Source organism: Scophthalmus maximus, chromosome 6 (genome assembly GCF_022379125.1).
Source record: "Scophthalmus maximus strain ysfricsl-2021 chromosome 6, ASM2237912v1, whole genome shotgun sequence".
Taxonomy (NCBI): Eukaryota; Metazoa; Chordata; class Actinopteri; order Pleuronectiformes; family Scophthalmidae; genus Scophthalmus; species Scophthalmus maximus.
The window spans coordinates 14,277,501-14,296,812 of NC_061520.1; the positions used below are offsets into that span (position 1 = coordinate 14,277,501).

Below are 19,312 nucleotides of genomic sequence, written 5' to 3' on the forward strand. Positions count from 1 at the left end.
CTGCATTAGATAGAAGATAAACACCAGACAAAATGTTGTTACAACGTCTCTATAAATTATTGGTAACGATTTATTAAGCAATACAACTTGTAAACCACTTAAGAACCACTAGAAAGTGGCACCAAAGTAATGTATGTTGCTTTACTTTGGGAAACAACATCAGTTCAGATGAAGTTATGATCCAGTAAAAACAAGATATTCTCAGATCCTAGTAGTTTGTGAGTGAGTGATATTATAATAAAGCAACATTTCTCAGGATCATTTCTGATTAAAAACAGTATATATCTATGATCATAAATCAACTCTCCTGCATTGATAAACTAGCCCTGTTTGCCCGCACACCCATCTGACGGTCTGATTGGTGTACAACAAGGTCTTTTCTACATAACAGGAAACTGCTCTCCCTGTTTCCTGCTCAACCCAACTTCACATCCTCAGCAGCTCATGGACATCATGCTCACATTTAACCCCTCTGTGAATTAGCTGTGACTCATTGGCGGTGAAGTAAGGGGACCTATTTATACTCTAGAATTGTGGTCAGCCGGTGAAGATTTACTATGCAAAAAAAATATCTGTGCTGTGTATCACAGCAACAAACGGTCGCATAAAGATGGGGAGCGGCTCTGTGGAGGCTTAGTACATTACAGCATGGAGAAAAAAGAAAAGGTCCTAGTTGGTTTTGGAGCCACACCCAACACATAGGAATGCATGAATCTATCTTTTAATGGTGCCATCTGTATTTCTGTATGGACTGACCTCACATCTAAAACTGTTCCATTTTCTGACCACATGATGAGATGTATTCCTTGTGTTATAACACATTACAAATGACTGTTACAGGAGCTAATCCTGGCCAAACAGCAAACTACAGCGCACTCAGTCTTTCTCGAAAACCGAAGAACCATGCACAGGTTTTTCTGTGTTAAGGCTAGACAACGTTATTGTGAAGGTCTCTCCTTTTTTGTTTTTGTGCATCACTCTAAAGAGTGATGGTTGATATTCAATCCACAGCTGGATGAGAACATCTTTGTCTATGACATAAGGGTTTCAATGGACTTCAGGGGCCTCAGGCAAAAGGAACATGGGGGGGCCCTACATCAAACCTGAAAAATTAAGTTTAGTCAGGTAGTAAAGTTTAAGTGAAAGCTCCCAACCACCATCCCAGGCATCTCATACACACCTTTACACATTCTAGTCTTAAAACAAACTTCTAAAATTACAAAGCTTTTGGCAGAAAGGGAGTGGCATGGAGTCTCGATAGAGGGTTTCCAACCATGGTGTCGTTGCAGTCTCCTGTGCATAGTCGATCATAAGCTACTTTCAGACATGCACTGAAGTCTGTGAGAATGCAAATGTCTGCAAATGTCGCTCCAGACATTTTCTGAAACTTTTCCTGCCAGCCCCCTAGTAAAATTTCTGGAAAATATCCAAGTGGGGTCATGTCTTAAAACAGCTATGGAGACTAAGGGGATTCTCACATGAATCTCATTGCTGTGAGCTAATGTAATCAGCTGCTCTCAGGGGGGCCTCTCTCAGCTCAGGGGCCCCAGACAATTGCTTGCTTTGCTGACCCTTTTGCAACGACAATGGTCTGTGATGGTCTTCTCGATAGTTTATGATTAATAGATGAACACAGACCAACACAAAACCTGGAAAATACTTGGAAACACACACACACACCACACACACACACACACACACACACACACACACACACACACACACACACACACACACACACACACACACACACACACACACACACACACACACACACACACACACACACACACTTTACCTGCTGACTCGAAACAATCACATATAATTGACACCATAAACAGTGTTCTTACCAATAAAGTTTTCTGCTATTTGAAAAAACATGTTGTGGCTGCAGCTTCAACCATGTTTTTGGTCTGTATTAGTGAACTCTCAAATTGAGTGGGTACAGTGTTGTAAGGTGGTCACTAAGACTACATCAAAAAATAGTGATACAAACCAATCGAGATGGCGAAGAGGGGAGGTTGAATCACAGAGCTACACCCTGGTTCACCAGGGATGGGGTGGAGCTGTAGACTCTAATGGTAACAAAGTTTTGGAGCGATATGAGTGAAACCAGGGGAAAGCAGTGTATCAGGTTTTGGATACACACAAAGCAATTGTTGGGAGGATCAGTTAGTCAGGGTTTTGGTCTTGGTGTTGACAGTACATATGTGCAGATACAAATAGTGTCAAGCTTCAAATCAAAATGAATGTGTGTGTGTGTGTGAGAGAGAGTTGGATCACCTAATTGATAAATTATCCTTTATTCATGTAGAGCTCTCTCATTGTTTGGCTTGTAAAAGATCCAGGTCAGTAATACATACAGCCATGATATATGAGCTGTGTACAGTAACAGTATTGAACAATCTTGGTATGTATGTGGTAATGGATAAAAAAAAAAAAACAATTACGGGCAGTGGGACCCCAGAGGTCCATCTCTGTCTGTGCGACTCCTTCTGCGTCAGGCGAGGAAAGAGTGCGTCTCCTCCTCTCTCCTGCTCAGAGGTGAAACAATAAGACTGGGGCTTAAAAAGGAACTCCATCTTGATATACTCCTTCCTGTGACTGTTTTCGAGTCTTTCAGCAAAACTAGAGCAGGGAGGGCGTAGGCAAGAAAAATGTAAGGATAATTCCAGTTATGTTCAACATGGACCTCATCCTTTTTTGTGTTTTAACATAATTGCAGGTATATAAGGTTTAGAAAAAATATGCGTCACCACTTGAGATTACATCAGTTGCATTTTGTTTAATTGTTTGTCTCCTTTTAATTTAATCATAGTGAAAGATGTGAAAGTAACATTTACCTGTGAAATATCAAGAGCTTTTAGGATGTTTTCTACACTGTGGCTTAGAAACAGCTTTTAAACACAATAGTCTTATTTGATATTCTATCCTTTGATCAATAGTGCATATTCAAACTACTTTTCCCAAAAGCTAAATGACCCATGAGACACATATTTTTGTTCCAGTAGGGACAGATTGAAATACAAAAAGGAATCAAGGGGATGTTAATCTAAGCTCATACAGAATTCCTGCTTTCAAAGTACAGCCAAGCAAAGCGATAACCTTTATCATGTACATTCACTCACAAACACACATACAGGGGGGAAAAACATATGCATATTTGTGTATCCTGGGAAAGTATTGTTAAACCGAGTTGTCTTTGGCAACACTGAATCCTGTAAACTATCGAGTTTTGAACCAATAGGATGCAGGAACCAACTCTTGTGTCATGGTAGTTTAATTTTAGCCTCCCCTCACATCATGACGAGGAAGAAAACACAGCTGGAGGGTTGTTTTTGTTCTTCTGTGAGAACTTTGTGACAGGTTTACAATGGGAATAGATTTTACCAAGGAAAGCTGTAAAAAAAGAAAAAGGTTTGTCACGTACAGAATATTTCTATAGAAAAAAAAAACATCATATATTTGTTAGTAGATATTCATAGACACGTGGTTGTCTTGATGCGTTTCAGTCCTAAACATAATCTATATTGGGGATATTTACCTTAATAGGACTGATATTAGCACAAAGCTTTGTCTCAGTTCTGTCTCAAACTAAGATCCATTTGTACTGAAAGGAAACACTTTAACTGAATATGATGTTATGGTGTAATATAGATTCATAATGCTTCACATTGTCTTTAATACATTGTCAGCCGAAGTTATAGACATACCTGTATATTCAGTATAATTAAACTGGTTCTTACTGGTCATTCTAAAGGAACTTGACCGTATGATGCACATTAAAACGCTGAGATTTATTCATAGGCTTTGACCATTAAGCTAATTTATCACCATTGATCATATAAGTGACAGTTATTAGCCGGAAATTAACAACACGTCCATCAGGATCTTGTCATGGGAAGCATTCAGTTTAATGACCATAGTTATATACACACACACGCACACACGCACACACACACACCTAAAACCTCATTGAATTAACCTTAACTGACCCTCTGTCATCAGTCTTGTGTGTGTGTTTGTATTTACCAGACAGTGTTGTTTGGGTGATGCACATACAGTACATTTAATAGAAGAATGCAAAAAAAGACCTTGGGATTCCTTGATCAGCAAACCTGACACAAATTTTACTATGAAAGGGAATTTGATGAGACTTTGTGACACATTTAATCACTTAACAAGATAAAAATACAGTTTCCTCAAAAAGAGAAGAGACTCATGTGGGCTGAATCTGTGCTGCCTTGACAATTCATTAATCATCCTCCAAGCCTTTTCGTTGACAGAAAATACAGCATGTGTTCTTCTATCATTTTTTTGCTTTGGTGTTTTTGTTAATGTTGTGTGTTTGTGCTCGAACCCCTGCGTTTAAAATCAGATGCTTCCTTTAGTTTGGCAAACTGCCATTTAGGTTTCACTAATAATGAAGAGAAATGCAGCGGGGACAGAGTCTGTTCTTTTACAGGCGTCATTAATCTTCTACTGACGGACACATTGAGATGCAAGAAGCCCCTTAACAGCCCCTGGATCCAACAATCAATGCTGCCCATGTGATGCCGGATCGAGCAAGAGTGACACCGCTGCTGCCAAGAAACAATACTTCCTCCCTTTACAGCATCTAATTCAGGCAAAGTCACTGACACTGTCACATATGACCATCAAATTCACCTCATTTTAAGCTCTCACTTATCATTCAGCCGCTGCCTCGTGCTCGACTGACACATAAAATGTAGTTTTAATTGTGTAATGAAGGTGTCGTGAGTACAGCGCTCAGTAGACTGTAAGAGATACATCAAACTTGTGAATCTAAACCCAGGTAGAAACCTGTAACTTGAAGGAGAGGGGAGAGTCCAAACTTTCACTGGCTATACAACTTCCAGACTGGAGAGTGGTACAGTGCAGTGTCTCATACATGGAAGAGATCTTGAAATTCACACCCTGATGAAAGAAATGACTAAATATTTTTAAATAAATGCTATGTGGATGTACAGATACATCTTTTTTATCCTGAAACACGTCACAGTACAAGATGTGTGGGAACAAGGCCGCTGCAGAAAGCATTGTGGGGCGAGAGCTCAGTGTAACGTTGCAACAGGAACAGGCGACATTTATGAAGGTCATGAAATCTGTTTCCTGCAACAGAGAGAACAGCAGCAGAGCGGCTGCACACGCTGCAGAGAAGGTGGAGGTGGTCACACAGCAGCAGAATGGCCAAACCTCTACCCGAACCTTTTTCAATCCTGTTTTTAATTTAGCCTGATTCTGTTTTATGATTACGTTAAAGACTCTCATCATTTTCATCTCCCTGCGTTCTGGAACAGTCTCCCATTCCACAACAGATCTTGTCACATTATCTTCAATTTTAAATCTGACTTAAAATTCCATCCTTTTTAAGATTGTGTTTAATTCAGCCTGATTGTGTTTAATGGTTTTGTTAAATTATTATTATTTTTTAACATTATTATATTATTATTTTTTTTTTAATTACCTTCATCTTGTGTTGATTGTAAATCACTTTGTCTCAACTCCTGTTGTTTTTTAATGTGCTATATGAATAAAATTTGACTTGACTTTCAGACGACAGATGGCTTGAGACCATAATGTACGATGTATGATCATGTGATCGATGTATTATTCCTGGTTAATGATAACCAGCCTCTTATACCACCTCCAAAGGAACAAGTATTTTCAACATCGTGGGTGTTGTGTCATATGTCATATGCCACCTTATCGTGCAAAGTTGTAATTCCACCATCATTCGATGAAGGATGGGGTCACATGATTTACATTTATATATAAATTACTTCAAAGTCATTTGTCTCCTTCTCATTAAAATCTCCATAATATTACACCAATATATATGTACATGTATTTTGAATCACTTTGAGATTAAAAATGTAAAGAAATTGTATTTAATCAGATACTGGGTGAGTAAAACGAGTGCTTCACACTGACGTTCCTTCACTGGATATCCATAACTACAATATGAAGCAACCACAGAGCTCTGAGGTGAAGCATGAACCCAAATGTCAAACGCTTCTTGAAGGACTATTTGCTGCATCTGTTAACTGCAGGTAGAGAACACGCTGGCCAATTTAGAGGAGACGGAGAGTGAGAGTGGACTGACAATGAGTCCAGTTACTTTCCTTCCCTTTTTCACTCTCTTTCTCCCTTTCACACGAGCAGAATTGATGAGGCCATTACAAGTGTGCATGGGGTGTCAACAGTGCCCAGCTAATATCGCCATCCAGCAGTGCGCAGGGGTTGGCTGTCAGACGACACACGCACTGCCCAGGAGACAAACTGCCCACCGACGTAAACACTTGCGACAGCTCACATGTCTCTACATGTCAAACAGTTCAGCCTGAAACCTGGCCAGATGCACAGAGCGTTAACATCAATGCACTGCACCTTTCACACACACAGAAATAGATTCAGGTATGTATATGCTTGCTATAGTGCTGGGTGTTAAAGCAAAACAGATCTGTAACCTCCTTGTTTTTTTCATCATATACAGTAGCTCCAGGTGTAAATCAAACTTTTGCCAGCTTCTATTTGCAAAGCTGGTGTGTTTTCAAAAGGTGCTGGACAACAGTAAAGCTCTATGGCAGAGGAATAACTCATATATCAGGCGTTAGCTACACAGACTACTAGTGACTAAAATCTGTTTGTTTTGGACTATTCATAAACAATAATGATATTAGCATGTTTCCTATCTTATTCTTTATCATTATAGAATGTTGGCCTTTATACATTTTTTTTAAAGTAACATACTGTATTACATCAGGACAAAACCTCTGGTGCTGTAGCAGCACTAGAATTGCAAAATATCAGTTCAAAAAATGTGCGGTCAACAGAGAGCGGAGGTATTATTTACAACATCAATTCAGCCATCCTCGTGTTGCGAGTTGAACGGCAGCCAATTGCGTCATTAGAGACTCCGCGGGGCCTTTGTCCCTCTTTCTCTGATCCATCTGCTGCTGGCGGAGACCCTGCAGCAGGCCTGCCATCAACACACTGCCACCAGTCTGTTTTACATGTGGCTGTTTGACACAGCGCAGCAGGAATGCGGCGTTACGGCCCAGTGGCAGGAGTGGCTCAGTAGCCGTGGCGGCATTAGCTCTCGTTACGCACACACCAGCTCATTACAGCTCACCGTGGGGTGATGCTGACAGAGGGGCCTGGGCCCCCGATCTGAAGCACATTGTTTCACAGTTCGGAGGTGGCGGTGCACGCTGACGGAAGATGCTATTCACTGATGGACCATTAAAGGAGCCTACAGCAGCAAAACGGGGCTCTCAGAGAGCAGTGTGTGCAGAGGCAATAATGTGTGGTAGTTGTCTGCCCTGTGGACACTGATCGCAATTGAAAGTTTGTGGTCAAGGAAGTCTGATTTTTATTTCCACTTATTTTTTCAAAATATAACTTGTGGATTTCAAATGATCACTTTTCTTTGAGTGAGGGTTTTAGGTGACTTCTTAACTCCTGTTTAATACATTGTAGGGATAGCAGCATGATTTAGACTAGCGGTTAGTGGGCAAAAGTGTTTGTTACAGCTGAAGAAATCACAGCAGTCACAGTACTAAACGTAATGATAGAGGAAAAACAATGGAGAAAAAACAAAACCTCTCCTTGTACCACTTTTATTACTTTCGGAATCAGAATCAGAAATCCATGGGTGGAATTGGTTTTTTTGGGGGGAGGGATAAAATGTCATCACTGTGCGTCATCCAACTTTGCAACTATCTGTGTGGTAATCAGTGCGTCGTTTCTATTGTTTGGTCACATCGTGAGTTGGTCAGATTATTTGCCTGGGTTGTCCTTGGTCACAAGACCATGAGCATTGACATCTTTCATCCTATCTCACGGTCCAATATAGGACCACGCTTTTGGTGCCAAGTTTCTTTCACTTTGATCATCAAAGTGTTTGAAAAAACTTCACATTAAAAGTGCAACTCCACTCTATTATAAGTCCTTCTTAGTTCTCATTATCCTATCCTACTTGTTTTCTAAATGTATCTTTTGATTCAATATGGTTGATTTTATTGATCGAGTCTGAATGACCTATTATCTTTAATGACCTATTATCTTTATACCCTTAAATTGCTTTCATGTTAATGTCACTAATTTAAAGAAGATAACGGCTAAAAGTGCTGTCTCTTCAGGATATTTTTGTCTCTTTACAGCTGCAGTCTGAAACTGCACCAGTTTTGTTGACTAAACCCTCCGATCTCAAAGATTCATCCAGCTCAGGGAACTTAAAGTTGTACCATCTACCCTGCATTTGACAATTTATGAGTTTGATTCTCACTCCCAGTTTGTGAGTCCAGTCCCCAGTTGGGTCATTGAAGCTCGGCATCATAAAACCGCACCAAGGATTAAAAACTTCTTACAGATGAGTGTGTTGTCTGAGCGCGCTCGTAACACATCGGAGCCCCACTGGAGTTAAGGCAGCAGTAAATTGTGTACGGATTCAAGGAAAGACCTGTGTGATGTTTCAGTTGAAGCAAAGCAAAGAGACTTAAGGAAGTAACCCGTTCCCAGGTAGGACATAGTCGAGTAGATAACCCTTGATAAAACAGGGACATTTTGTTACTACACTTTGAATGTTGTCTTTATAGCTCCAGATTTTACAGACACAAAAAAAAGTTGTATCAAATTAATCTACAGCCCCCCAAATTTAAATGTATCCCTTCATCGTATCATCAGCATGGTGTCAGTGATAGGAACAGCCTCAAAATGGGGCACGGCACCTCTAGTGCTCGGGCCCTAATGAAGTCATCATATTCAGTGTTATGTTTTTTCCACCCTCTGTTACTTCCATGCTTATTTTTTATAGCTAAATTTACAGTTTGTACTTTGTAGCTGTGTAAAATTTTTCTGGGCATCCAGTTTCTGCCTTGTCACACCAATGGGCCAATGTCTGTAAAAAAGAAACTAGTCTCTGATCTGTGCTGAAGTTGTTCCAGTTTGTGATAAAATCTAACTATTGGCAACTCACATGGACCATGACCTTGTATGTGTCTCATTTGAACATATTTTTACTGTAATCTGCTGGTTAAATATTACTCTTTGTAATTTAGGAGCCTCTCGTCTGTGATATGCAGTAATGAACATTTAGAGAAGTTCCTAAATCATCTTCTGTTATAAATCCCCTCTCCACATTACACAGTTTTCCTTTTAAAAGATTCTCAGGAACAGCGGGGTAATATATTACCTGGGTTTGTGGCCAAGAACAAATGTATAGCATGATCTCAATTACATTTTTAAGTGAGAAACATGACTGGCTGCCAGTGTGATTACACTGATGAGTACAGTATGTGAGTATGTCGATCTCTTCTCTGGAGGTGGAAGCTCAAATAGTTAGTGTTTGAGACTCACCATACACTGGGTCTGTGTGCAAGGCTTTCTCCTCCTGCTGGAGAGCAGAGGGAGGAGGTGATGCAGAACTCCAGGATGTGTCCATTCGGGCACCAGGGAGCAGTGAAGAGGTTCACTTCAGGCTACTAATGGATTCGATTTCAAAAGTAGTATCCTGGCACCTACTTCACAGGGGAAAAAAACAAAAAATGTATGAACTAAAAGCACTCACACCTTCCCTGCAGCTTTTTCCCAGCTGTCATCACTTCATTCAGTTTGAGAAACGTCACCAATATACTGGACAGTTGTTTTTGGTTTTAAAAGAGTGAAAATGTAAAACTTCTACAGAGCCAAGTCACACCTCCCATTAGAAATGAAGAAATCAATCGATTTGCTGACTGAAGTACTCTGATATTCAATTAATGCTTTAAAATCAGCCCTTCAGTAAAAATCTCAAACATCCATCCATTACTCCAGCTCCTCAGTTGTGTAGCTGCAGCTAATTACTCTGTAATGTGATAATAAACTGAAAATTGTTGGGATTTGAAATCATCTGAAGCGACAAATCAATAAACCATCATGTCGGATGTTTCGTGATGTTCATTTTTCATTATTTTCTGATAATTTCCAGACATGAAAAGTCATAATTTAATGAAGAAATTAAACAATAATGAAAATGGCTCTTAGTTGCAGCTCTAGAATGATTGAATCAGTGCAGAGCACAACTGGTCTGGTCAGGAGCAGTGAGCTGCAGTTTTTCTCAACATGAAGGTGTACAGTACCATCTGGTGGATGTTTTCCTACTGCACCTCAGAGTTCAGGCATCATCTCATTTCATATATAAGTCTCTTATATACAAATGCTTCATAAAGTGTAAGATTTCTATGTGAGTAAGTGCTGGAAGAAAAAAACTGAAAAAGCACAAACAAGTGATTCTCTCTTTTTGTTTATAATCTTCTGCGTGAAATCGACCAGGAACAGTCTTCATCTGACACGATACAAGACAGATTTAAATTCAACATTAATACATTTCGTTGTGCAACCGGACATGGGAAGAGGTAAATTTAAACTTCACCAACCTAGAAAGTCTCCTTTTGTCATCTGCTCGTAGAGTTTGGCCTTCTCCTCCAACTTGCGTCTGATGTGAGAGCAGGAATGAGGAGTTGAATTATGTTCTGATCGTCTGTGTGTATAGGCAGTAATAAACACTGTACATATGTTTAACTCACTTTGATGCATCAAGACTTTTCTGTTCCTCGGCCAGCTGCTCTGCATCTTTCTCAGCCCTTGCTGAAACACCAGGGTTTGGTTTGCTCCAGACATTTGGTTTCTACACAGGAGCACAGGGACAGAATATGCTGATTAGTGGTCTATGACTGTAATTATACAAACAAGTAAAAGAAATGTCAGGGGGGAAACAAACACTGTACCTTCACTTGGGATTTGGGTTTAGATCCAGCAGCAGCATTTTCTTGCCCAGGTTTATCATGTTTTAATTATTCCCGCTTCCTGTACAGTTCAGCTTTGAGGTCCACTAACTGAAAGAGAACAAAACACCAGAATATAAGAAGAGAAGAACCTGTAATAATAAAGTGTTAATAGATCAAGTAAACTCGCCGATGAAGCCGCCACTTTGAAGGGTTTCCTCTTTTTATCCATGTTTATTATTTATAGGGATGAGTCCTCGCACGTCTCGGGTTTTTGAACCACTGCTCAAGAGCACGTGAAGTTTGAGAATAGAGACCAAAGCTAGTCACCGTGCCAACTACTGACCAATCAGATCACTGGAGAACCAGCGTCATCATTCTACAGGATCGATTTAATCGCTCCAACGACGTTTCATAAAATCCTAATATACTTTAGGATTGTGGGTAGTGTAGTCAGGGGTGTCGCACCAAACTCTGGGCCCTACACATAAGCAGTCTCTGTGGTCCCCTCCACAATTTTTTGAGATACATATTCCCGTCTCTCAACCAATGTAACTTACATTTAACTTTAAAATGTACAACATTTTCGTCCACCCCACATTGTCTCTCAAAATTCTATGTTAAACACTGTAGGTCCACTTACATGGGATAAACTTAAGTGCCCTCTTAGATGCCCTTCTGAATAATAGGACTATTTCATCATAATTGATGCATTATAGCTTTTTGCTCGTTGGTGGGGTCCCATGTCGTGCAGTAGGTGCCCTTTTTTTTTCGCCCCTGCCCCTCAAACTGGGAACAAATGTATAGCATGAACTCACCAACAGAAATATGACTGGCTGTCAATGTAATTATACTGATAAGTATGTGAGAGGAGAAAGCACTCGTGTCAATCGCTTCTCTGGAGGTGGAAGCTCAAATAGTTAGTGTTTGAGACTCACCATACACTGGGTCTGTGTGCAAGGCTTTCTCCTCCTGCTGGAGACCAGACGGAGGAGGTGATGCAGAACTCCAGGATGTGTCCATTCGGGCACCAGGGAGCAGTGAAGAGGTTCACTTCAGATTACTAATGGTTTAGCTTTCAGCAGTACAGTATCCTGGCACCTACTTCACAGGGAAAAAAACTAACATTCTATGAACTAAAAAGCACTCGCACTTTCCCTGCAGCCTTTTCCCAGCTGTCACCACCTCATTCAGTTTGAGAAATATGAAGCAATATACTGAAGAGTTGTTTTTGGTTTAAAAAAGTGAAAATGTAAAAAATTCTTAAAAGTGAAGAAATTAATCGATTTGTCAACTGAGAGAATTTTTGGTATTCAATCAATGGTTTCAAATCAGGCCTCCAGTAAAAATTTCGAACACCCATCCATCATTCCAGTTCCTCAGTTGTGAAGCTGCAGCTTCACGTTCATCTGAAGTGACAAATCAAGACATCTGAAACCATCATCTTGGATGTATTGTGATGTACTTTTTTCATTATTTTCTGATAATTTACAGACATGAAAATTAATCATTTAATGAAGAAAATAATCCGCAGATTAATCAATAATGAAAAAGCCTCATAGTTGCAGCTGTAGAATGATTAAATCAGGGCAGTGCACAACTGATCTGGTCACGAGCAGTGAGCAGCAGTTTTTCTCAACATGGTGTACCTACTGCACCTCAGAGTTCAGGCTTCATCTCATTTCATATATAGTCTATTGTATACAATTGCTTCATAAAGTAAAAGATTTCTATGTGAGTAAGTGCTGAAAGAAAAAAACTCCAAAAATATGACTCAAAAGCGTTTTTCACAATGACTAAAAAAGCACAAACAAAAAGAGACATTGTCCTTTAAATTCCTGATATTTATTAAATTCATAAACTCATCTCACAAGTCCAGACCTGTATGAGTCAAGATTACAGACTGAGCTGTCATAACAGGAGGAAAACATCCTTGTTGTTTTAAGTATAACATTAGCTCCATCTGAATACATTAAGAATTTAAATATCAAAACAGAAATGATTCAATCAAAAATATCTAGAACAAATGTAATGGCTTGCCAATTAACTGAGATTTACAGAGCCACGCTGTTATCTGACATTTTAATTTACTTTAAAACTATATTTTATACATGAATAATTTGTGCTAATGGCTGTTTGTGTTTATCATCCTTATACTGCTTCTTCAACCTATGACAGATATTCAAAGAAATAGGTTCTGTGGATGATTGAAATCATTCAAATGTTTCCCTGTGTGAGGACGTACTCGTCTGCAAGAACAGCTGCATCAGACATTTTGGATACCTTCTTCTCAGGTCAGGTAGTCTTCCTGTAGAAGGACAACATGTCATCCAGACTGTGAGAAGGCGGCTGCTGAGCCTGGTTGTAGTATGTTGGCTCTGGGGGCTTTTGAGCCTGAGGCTGGGTCTGAGGCTCTGGGGGCTGCTGTGACTGAGGCTGGGCCTGAGGCTGAGATGGATACTGGGGGAAATACTGGGGCGGATACTGGGGAGGGTAGTGAGGAGGTAAGTGAGGTGGACCTGCAAACTGAGCAGGATGTGGAGGAGGAAATGGGGGATAAAATGGAGGAGGGGGATGCTGGGGATTGAAAGAGGGAGCATACACAGGAGCTGAAACAATGGGGGGCGGTGTTGGTGGGGGCTGTGGTGAGGTCTGTGGCTGTGAAGTAGCTGGAGGATTTTGACGAGGTGGTGAAGGTGCAGGAGTAGATTGAGGTTGAGGCTGTGGTTCCTCTTGGCTCTCAGAAATTCCTCCGGGGCCCTTTGTCCACTTGAAGGACATTTTGGATTTATTCGCCTGAGTTTTATTTTTCCCTGGTCCTTGTCTCTTCCCGTCAGTAAAATATGCAGAGGGAGGTGCAAATTCTGACTCTCGCTCATCCTGGCGCCGAGTTTTCCATTCGCTAAACATGAACTCTGAAAAAAGAAAATAATAATAAAGTGCTGTGGAAGAATCAAATCTTGAGATCCTGTGCAAGCATATAAAACCAAACAATAACCACATCTTTGACACTCACAAATTTTGTCAACATACTCCATCGTACTTATGATGTGAGGAGATAATATGGAGATTTATATAATGAGGTTTACCTTTTCCTCTGTCCCATTCTCTGACATGAGGAACTCCTGGTTTAGTGTCCCTCCTCTCCTGGATCTCCACTTCCACCTTCTTCACTCTACTCACCTCTGGCGGAGGCGGGGGTCCGACGAATTCACTTTCCTCTTCCTCTCCTGAGATAAATGATTAACAGCAATCCATTCTCATCACTCAAGAGATCATTAGAATACAGTCTACAAGTTGACTCATACACAATCAGCTGAATTTCTATAAAAGTTCATTCTAACCTTCATTCTCCTCTCTCCCCTCTTCCTCTTCACCATCCAGCTTGGTCTTCTTCATCTTCCTCTGCCTCACCTTGGCCAATCGGGCCTGCAGGATTGTCTGCCTCTTCTCCTTCAGCCGTTCTCTCCTACTGCGCTGCTCTGCTGTCTGAAGACAGGACAGATGCAAAAGAGAAATAATATTGATCGAGCATTACAGGAAGAGGCATTAATCCTGTTTAGACTGCAAATAGCTTGTACTCGTTGAATATAAGAAGCACACAAGGACTGTAAGAGTGTAGCAGCGTGGTCACATCTGGGGGCAGTTTGAGGAAAACAAGGTGTAAATGACCATTAATGATGGTAATGATAGAGGGACATTATTATGTTTATATTAAATGAGCAAAGGTGGATTTGAACACACCCTGAATGCACTTGTGCCAGGTGCTTTAGACCATGAGAGTTAAAATAGAGCCCAGTCTCTGACGGTAGATCAGCGGCTCACCTGATCTCTGAGCATGTCCAGAGTGTCTCTCTGCTTTCTGCGCTGCTCTGCATCCTGTGAAAATGCAAAGTAGCCCACACCAAGCTCTCGAGCCTCTGAGATGAACAAACAGACAGAATTATTATTTTTTCTTATATAGCAAAGACTTGTAAACCAAACCCTAAATTTCAAAAACATTCAGAGTTTTGATAGTAACCTTGTCCTCTGATGTCCTCATAGTGAATCGGTCCAACAGGCCTCTTCATAGCCTCCTCTTCCTCCCTCTCCCACTCCTGCCGCTGCAGCTCGCGACGCATGTCCTCTGAGAGTAAAGTCTTCTCAGAGGCTTTTCTACATGGAAGAATCACAATCAACAAAGAGCTGCAGTTCCCAGCATGACACAAATACCTTGTCTTCTATCTTTAAAAAAAAGGTTTCCTGCGACCTAAAAGTGTTATTTATTGTGGAAAACTGTTTTTACCCTTTTCCTTTGAGGTCCTGGTCAATTTTCTGAAAATCTGGAAGGTCTTTCTTCATGCATCTTCGAGATCGGCCTAAAGCATCCACAAAGTCCACCCTAGAGAAAAACAACAAATTAGGAGAACAGTTTACTGAAAGGTTTTTCTTATTTTATGTCAGCCGGACTCATACTTTCATAATAAATCCAGTCTTATATCTTTTATTTGTACTGTTGTCACTGTGAGAAGAAATCGTAGCATTAGGAGTGGTGGTATGGTAGTAGTTTAAAATATATTTTTATCAATAAGTTTAACATCTATTCTTTAATTCAAAATAAAAACTAACTCCACCCAAACCAATGAAAATTAAATCAGACATTACCATTCCTCGTCTGGGTTTTGAGGAGCAGGTGTAGGTGTCGAGCTTTCCCTTTCTTCCTGTTCCTCTGTGTGCCTCTGTGCAAGTGATTCTCTCTTTTTGTTTATAATCTTCTGCGTGAAATCGACCAGGAACAGACCCTCCGTGTCTTCATCTGACACGATACAAGACAGATTTAAATTCAACATTAATACATTTCGTTGTGCAACCGGACATGGGAAGAGGTAAATTTAAACTTCACCAACCTAGAAAGTCTCCTTTTGTCATCTGCTCGTAGAGTTTGGCCTTCTCCTCCAACTTGCGTCTGATGTGAGAGCAGGAATGAGGAGTTGAATTATGTTCTGATCGTCTGTGTGTATAGGCAGTAATAAACACTGTACAGATGTTTAACTCACTTTGATGCATCAAGACTTTTCTGCTCCTCGGCCAGCTGCTCTGCATCTTTCTCAGCCCTTGCTGAAACACCAGGGTTTGGTTTGCTCCAGACATTTGGTTTCTACACAGGAGCACAGGGACAGAATATGCTGATCAGTGGTCTATGACTGTAATTATACAAACAAGTAAAAGAAATGTCAGGGGGGAAACAAACACTGTACCTTCACTTTGGATTTGGGTTTAGATCCAGCAGCAGCATTTTCTTGCCCAGGTTTATCATGTTTTAATTCTTCCCGCTTCCTGTACAGTTCAGCTTTGAGGTCCACTAACTGAAAGGGAACAAAACACCAGAATATAAGAAGAGAAGAACCTGTAACTGTTAGCTGACACAACAATGACCCGGCTCTGTGTATTTGCTCGTCGTTTAGCCGCGAGTTAGCTAACGTCAGTTATCGTTATCGTTTCATTTAAACGTCACAAAGCCGCACAGGGTCTCAATAAAGTGTTAATAGATCAAGTAAACTCGCCGATGAAGCCGCCACGTTGAAGGGTTTCTTCTTTTTATCCATGTTTATTATTTCCTCTCGACACTTGAGAACTCAGGCTAATGCTGCGTTAGCCTCACTCGGACTTCTTCGTTGGTGTTTCTGTAGTGCGCTTCATTCGTTCTATCAAAATCACGTGACCAATGACGTCGAAAACTTGCCTTTCGAACGACTTCCAACCAATCAGAGACGTTTCTGCCACACTGTAGGATTGTGGGTAGTGTAGTACTTTCCAATGATATCGCGGAGACCTGTAGCTGTCTCCCAGAGTGGAGGAGGGTCGACAGTCTGTGGCTGGGGTGAAATATCCTGGTTCCTGGGTATGTTGAACTTGGTTCGTAGTATTGGCCCAGGGTCTGTAGGTCTACAGATTCACTTAATCCCCGGGCATACAAATTTAGTTTGTAGTTTTGTTTCTAAAGTGATCTTTACCCGAAACATGAGCCCAATCCAAGCCTCAAGAAATGAAATGTCTTTGCCAGTGAAACACCAAATATGTGCAAAAAGGTTTCAAGAAAATATTTGAATATTAACACTGATATTCTCATAGTGGATCAACGTCCTTCCCTCTGGAGTGCAGCTCTCAACATATGTTTCATGATACGGTCTCCTCAGCTGTGTCACAGGAATAATTACATATACTGTAAATAGAGGCCTGGTTCTCAATATGAGATCAAGGTCATTATCAAGTCAGAACTTGATCAAAACCTACAAGCCTCAATGGAAATTCTAATTGTAAGTAAGAAAATGCCTCCAACTTGGATGCATGTTCTTTGTGAGGTTTTGATATTCCAGATAGACCAAGTACCATTCAGTATATGCAATATTGAGCTTTTTGTATGATGTTTGCATGCATTCCCATGTCTAAAGCAATTGTTTACTGAGGACTGAGAAGATAAACTAAGCTAAGCTAAGATCTGTGTCAGTCCGACCTGCTATACTTTAGCTTTTAGTTTTGTTTAGATAGCAAAACCAAATAAAGTACTGTAATGTATTTTTTTCCCAAGATGGCAGCACTTTTCATATCAGCTTAATCATGTAACTGTAGTGACATAAAACCAGTGTTGAGCAAACGACATTAGAGATTAGTTCCGTCTATTACATCCCATGAAGTAATTATCAAGCCTTGTAATGTTGACTTACACATGTAGAATTTGGTGGATCAGCCCCGTTTTATCAGTATCTGTTTGACTGCCATGCTATTACCCTCATCATCCAACAGATAGGCAGGTCAACAGAGAAATGCCTATTTTGTTATCAATCTCAACATTTGAACAGTCCAACGCTTCCATGGTATGACAGTGACCTGTCATTGTATGTAATGCATTTTGAACCTGCATGACAGGGGATGAAAGACAGGCTATATAAAGAGAGCTAAGGTCGCTATCAGTGTCAGATTTAAAGCAGCAGATTTAACCCTGTGAGCTACTTCAACTTTTTTTTTGTGATAGATCGAGCATTGGAGAATTTGGTTCAACCATGTTCTTGAAAAGAAACACGTGTCTGCTGGTTTTTCTGTTGTGTTCTCTGACCTTGTGGTGCAAGTCGACCAGTGCAGGCTCCAGTTTCCTCAGCCCTTCACAAAAACCTCAGGTAAGGTTCTTTTATAAGGTTCATTTATAAAACAAATGTTAAAAAAAACTAAAAAAAACAAACAGAATGTGAACCAAGAAAAGTTAATTCTCACATGATCAAAGTGATCTTTCAACAGAACTCTATATGCCATAACAAGAACTTTGTTTTATTTTCTTGAAACTGTCTGATATTTTTCAGACAGTATTGAAGTTTTACCCATGTGTTTCTCTTTGTCAGATAGAATTAAAGTCTGCTGTAGGAATAGTGTAATCATAGAACTTCAAATCCAGTGACTGCATTGTGTTTCAAGCAGAATCCAAACCTGAGAAAATCTCTGACTGCGTTTGATCTTCCAATGTGAAACTGAATTGGTTAAAATCTGATTTTTAAACACAGAACAAGGGGAAGCCTTCCAGAGTTGGCCGCCAAGTCATGGAGGAGCCTCATCAACCCACCGATGACGACCACCACATCACAGTTAGTGGAAACGATACATTCATCACAACAACGCACCACCCAAAACCCCTGTAAATGTATAATCCTCCTCTCCTCTTGTGCAGGTAAGTGCCCCCTTTGAAATGGGCATCACCATGACAGCAGAGGACTTTGAGGAGTATGGCGTGTTGCTGCAGGAGGTCATCCGGCGTGTGCTGGGAAACACGGAGACAGCAGGTGCACCAAAAACCCTGTTTTTTAAAGTGTTTTTTTTCTCCTGGGCCAATATGAAGCAAAAATAATCTGAAATTACAATTTTAAAAGTAATTTCTAATAAATATCTTGTTTCAGAGAGACCAACCTAACTTGAAGACCATGGACCAGCTTTGCAGATTTGTCATCTAATTGCCTCCAGTTTCACCATCATTAAAATCTGACTGAAAGTGTCTGTCACCTTTAGTTTTACAACTTTAAAACATTACTCACTGTTTCTGAATAATCTGTACCACTAAATCTAAAGACATGACTGACGTCTAGAACATGACAAATCATAGATTGAAACTGTAACCATGTGTACGATTTAACAAAATAATTTAAATTCAATGTCTTTTTTTTATAGAAATGGTTGTGTATCACATAACCTTATTATGGAGCTTTACCAGCGTAAACACAATTGAATATGAATTCAAATAAGTACAGACTTAATAAAAAAATAAGCTGAATATCATAAAATATAGAACTTTAGTTGTTTAGACTTTGGTTTCTCAGTCAGCTGTTTTTCCCCCTTTCATTAGGTGATATAATGGAGAGAAGCTGTTAAGTTGAAAATGTTATATACCTCTGTAATATGCAAGCATTGAGAGAAATAAACCCCTAACGAAATCCATTCACCTCCTAATTGAACTGCAGCTTTGAATGAAAACTCCCTCATTGAGTTGGTTTAACTGCTTCCAA

The 19,312-nt window shown here is 40.2% G+C and overlaps 2 protein-coding genes across 2 annotated transcripts; one reads left to right on the forward strand and one right to left on the reverse strand.

Moving 5' to 3' along the window:
• Positions 1-12,610: 12,610 nt before the first annotated feature.
• On the reverse strand, positions 12,611-16,482 carry ccdc174 (coiled-coil domain containing 174). Its single transcript, XM_035632292.2, has 11 exons — positions 16,331-16,482; positions 16,025-16,132; positions 15,824-15,924; positions 15,674-15,732; positions 15,432-15,582; positions 15,073-15,168; positions 14,809-14,942; positions 14,613-14,707; positions 14,132-14,276; positions 13,877-14,017; positions 12,611-13,702 (listed from the first exon to the last, which is right to left on the reverse strand). The coding sequence occupies exons 1-11, from the start codon at positions 16,370-16,372 to the stop codon at positions 13,083-13,085; spliced, it is 1,692 nt and encodes a 563-aa protein (XP_035488185.1). The 5' UTR covers positions 16,373-16,482; the 3' UTR covers positions 12,611-13,082.
• A 57-nt stretch (positions 16,483-16,539) lies between these two features.
• Positions 16,540-19,244, forward strand: ghrl (ghrelin/obestatin prepropeptide). The gene is made up of 5 exons (XM_035632294.2): positions 16,540-16,668; positions 17,800-17,941; positions 18,320-18,400; positions 18,484-18,595; positions 18,710-19,244. Exons 2-5 carry the CDS (start codon positions 17,828-17,830, stop codon positions 18,721-18,723), a joined length of 321 nt encoding a protein of 106 aa, XP_035488187.1. The 5' UTR covers positions 16,540-16,668; positions 17,800-17,827; the 3' UTR covers positions 18,724-19,244.
• The last annotated feature ends 68 nt before the right edge of the window (positions 19,245-19,312 follow it).